The sequence below is a fragment of the Tachysurus fulvidraco genome, chromosome 13 (genome assembly GCF_022655615.1).
Source record: "Tachysurus fulvidraco isolate hzauxx_2018 chromosome 13, HZAU_PFXX_2.0, whole genome shotgun sequence".
Lineage (NCBI taxonomy): Eukaryota > Metazoa > Chordata > Actinopteri > Siluriformes > Bagridae > Tachysurus > Tachysurus fulvidraco.
The window spans coordinates 27,040,476-27,042,975 of NC_062530.1; the positions used below are offsets into that span (position 1 = coordinate 27,040,476).

The 2,500-nt window shown below is 46.0% G+C and overlaps 1 protein-coding gene across 1 annotated transcript in view; it reads right to left on the reverse strand.

Annotated features, from left to right (window-relative positions):
• Nucleotides 1–273: 273 nt before the first annotated feature.
• Nucleotides 274–2,500, reverse strand: part of leo1 (LEO1 homolog, Paf1/RNA polymerase II complex component) — a 7,491-nt gene continuing 5,264 nt past the window's right edge. The window contains exons 9-12 of the mRNA XM_047822702.1: nucleotides 2,146–2,281; nucleotides 1,161–1,350; nucleotides 825–922; nucleotides 274–520 (exon numbers count right to left, since the gene is read on the reverse strand). Of these exons, the coding sequence (XP_047678658.1) occupies nucleotides 407–520; nucleotides 825–922; nucleotides 1,161–1,350; nucleotides 2,146–2,281 (538 nt within the window). The 3' untranslated portion in view covers nucleotides 274–406. The remainder of the gene's footprint in view (nucleotides 521–824; nucleotides 923–1,160; nucleotides 1,351–2,145; nucleotides 2,282–2,500) is intronic.

A 2,500-nucleotide genomic window follows, 5' to 3' on the forward strand; every position in this document is an offset into this window, starting at 1 on the left:
GTGTGTGTGTGTGTGTGTGTGTGTGTGTGAGGAGGTCAGGCCAGAGATCAGAGAATCTGCTGTGGAACAAATAGTGGGGCTTGTTGTGCAACCACTCCATCACACACACACACACAGACAAAGTTATCTTAATTCTTTTTGCGATGATGTAGATGGCAGTGATGAAGATGGCTTGCATAAGTATTATAGCTGTATTGAAAATGTGATGTAGTGGTTACACACTCCATTGTGTTTGTGTGATAGTGGGGGGGAGGGAGAGAGACAAACACAGAACAAGGTCAACAGTTTTTTTATTTCTCACTCACTGCAGCGCTATAAAATATACACACCCTCTCCAACCCTCATCAGAGAACGATGAAAAAAACAAAAACAAAGAGATGAACAATAAAAAAAAACAAATGATTGACTAATCTTCCTCATCTTCCTCCTCCTCTTCATCACTGATGACATATTTCTTGGCTTTCTTGGTGGACGAGTCATCGTTATCCTCAGCCTTCCTCTTCCCAGAGTTTTCTCCTTCCTAAGACACACACCAGAGGATAAGTACTGCATGTGTGTGTGCGCGTTTGTGTGTGTGTGTGTGTGTGTGGACTAAAATGGTCCAACACCACCACCTGCTGGTCAAATGTATACCAATACATGTACCCACTCACACCCTCAGATCACGCACACACAAAAATATAAAGGCGCACACGCGCACACACACACACACACACACACACACACACACACACACACACACACACACACACACACACACACACACACCTGGACAAGGACACACACTCAGGAAAACATACTCTTCCTCACACACACACACTCACCTCATCACTGTCGAGTTTCTTGGCCTTCATAAGGCGCTGTGCTTTATCATCATCAGAGCCTTCATCACTGTCAGATGAGTAGATCCTTGCTCTCTCCTCTGCACACACACACACACACACACACACACACACACACACACACACACACATAACACAGAGCTTGTTGTACTGTTCCACATTGTGGGGGGATTTAAAATGCATTAAGCACCACATCATGCTAATGCTATTTGCTGCATGATGCTAAACTGGTGGCTATAAACTTCCACAGATTGTTAGCGACATTAGCGCCGTAGCTTGTGTGATGTGTGTGTGTTGATGTGTGTGAGTGTGTTTCACCTCTCAGGCCTCCTCCTTTGTATTTGCTCTTAATCGCAGCAAGGCTGATGGCTTCATCTCCCTCTTCCTCGTCGTCATAGCGATCAGGCTCCAGGTATCCGGCACTCAGGCCTCGCTGGTGCTGCTTCTCCCTCATTCTCCTCTGCTGAGACTCACGACGGATAGACGCCCGCAACCTCTCCTCCTCTTTCTACACACACACACACACACACACACACACAGAGTTTAACAGTGTTAGATTTACTGAAATAGTTGTTTTTAACCAGGTTTGTTGTGGTTGCAGGTGATATAAATGCTGACACATGACACTACACTGAGGTCAGGATTAGACCCGAAATTGTCCTGTTTAAAGCAATAAAATATAGTAAAAAAAAAACAAGTACAAGTGTACATGTAGTGTGTGTGTGAGAGAGTGTGTGAGCGTGTGTGTGAGAGAGTGTGTATTTGTGTCAGTGTGTGTGCGTGTGTGTGTGTGTGTGTGTGTGTGTGTGTCTCAGTGTGCGTGTGTGTGTAAGAGAGTGTGTGTGTGTGTGTGGTAGAGTGTGTGTGTCAAAGTCTGTGTGTGTGTGTGTGCGTGTGTGTGTCAGAGTGTGTGTGTGTGTGTGTGAGAGAAAGTGTGTGTGTGTGTGTGTGTCAGAGCGTGTGTGTGTATAAGAGAGTGTGTGTGCGTGCGTGGTAGAGTGTGTGTGTGTCAGAGTCTGTGTGTGTGTGTGCGTGCGCGTGTGTGTGTGTGTGTGAGAGAAAGTGTGTGTGTGTGTGTGTGTGTCAGAGTGAGAGAGTGTGTGTGTGTGCGTGTGTGTGTCAGAGTGAGAGAGTGTGTGTGTGAGTGTGTGTGTCAGAGTGAGTGTGTGTCAGAGTGTGTGTGTGTGTGTGTCAGAGTGTGTGTGTGTGTCAGAGTGTGTGTGTGTGTGTGTCAGAGTGTGTGTGTGTGTGTCAGAGTGTGTGTGTGTGTGTCAGAGTGTGTGTGTGTGTGTGTGTGTGAGACCTTTATCATCTCGTTCCTCTGGGACTCTGGATCTCGACCAGCCATCGGCAAAATTCTGATCTTCTGTGTTTTGGAGCATCGATCAGCCAGAGAGAGAGTCATCTTCCTGTGAGTGGCGCTGTCTGTCGAGTGGGGTCTATACACACACACACACATACACACACACACACACACACACACGTCTCGTGTAATACAGCTTTTATTTTAATTCTGATCTCTGATTGGTCAGAAGGTGTTAATTATTTCTAACAGCAGGTTTAAATCAACACGCCTGTTCTGACAGGTTATCGTTGCTATAGTAACCGCTCATCGACAGGGACAGGAGGTTTATTTATAGAAGAAGTGTCCAATATGA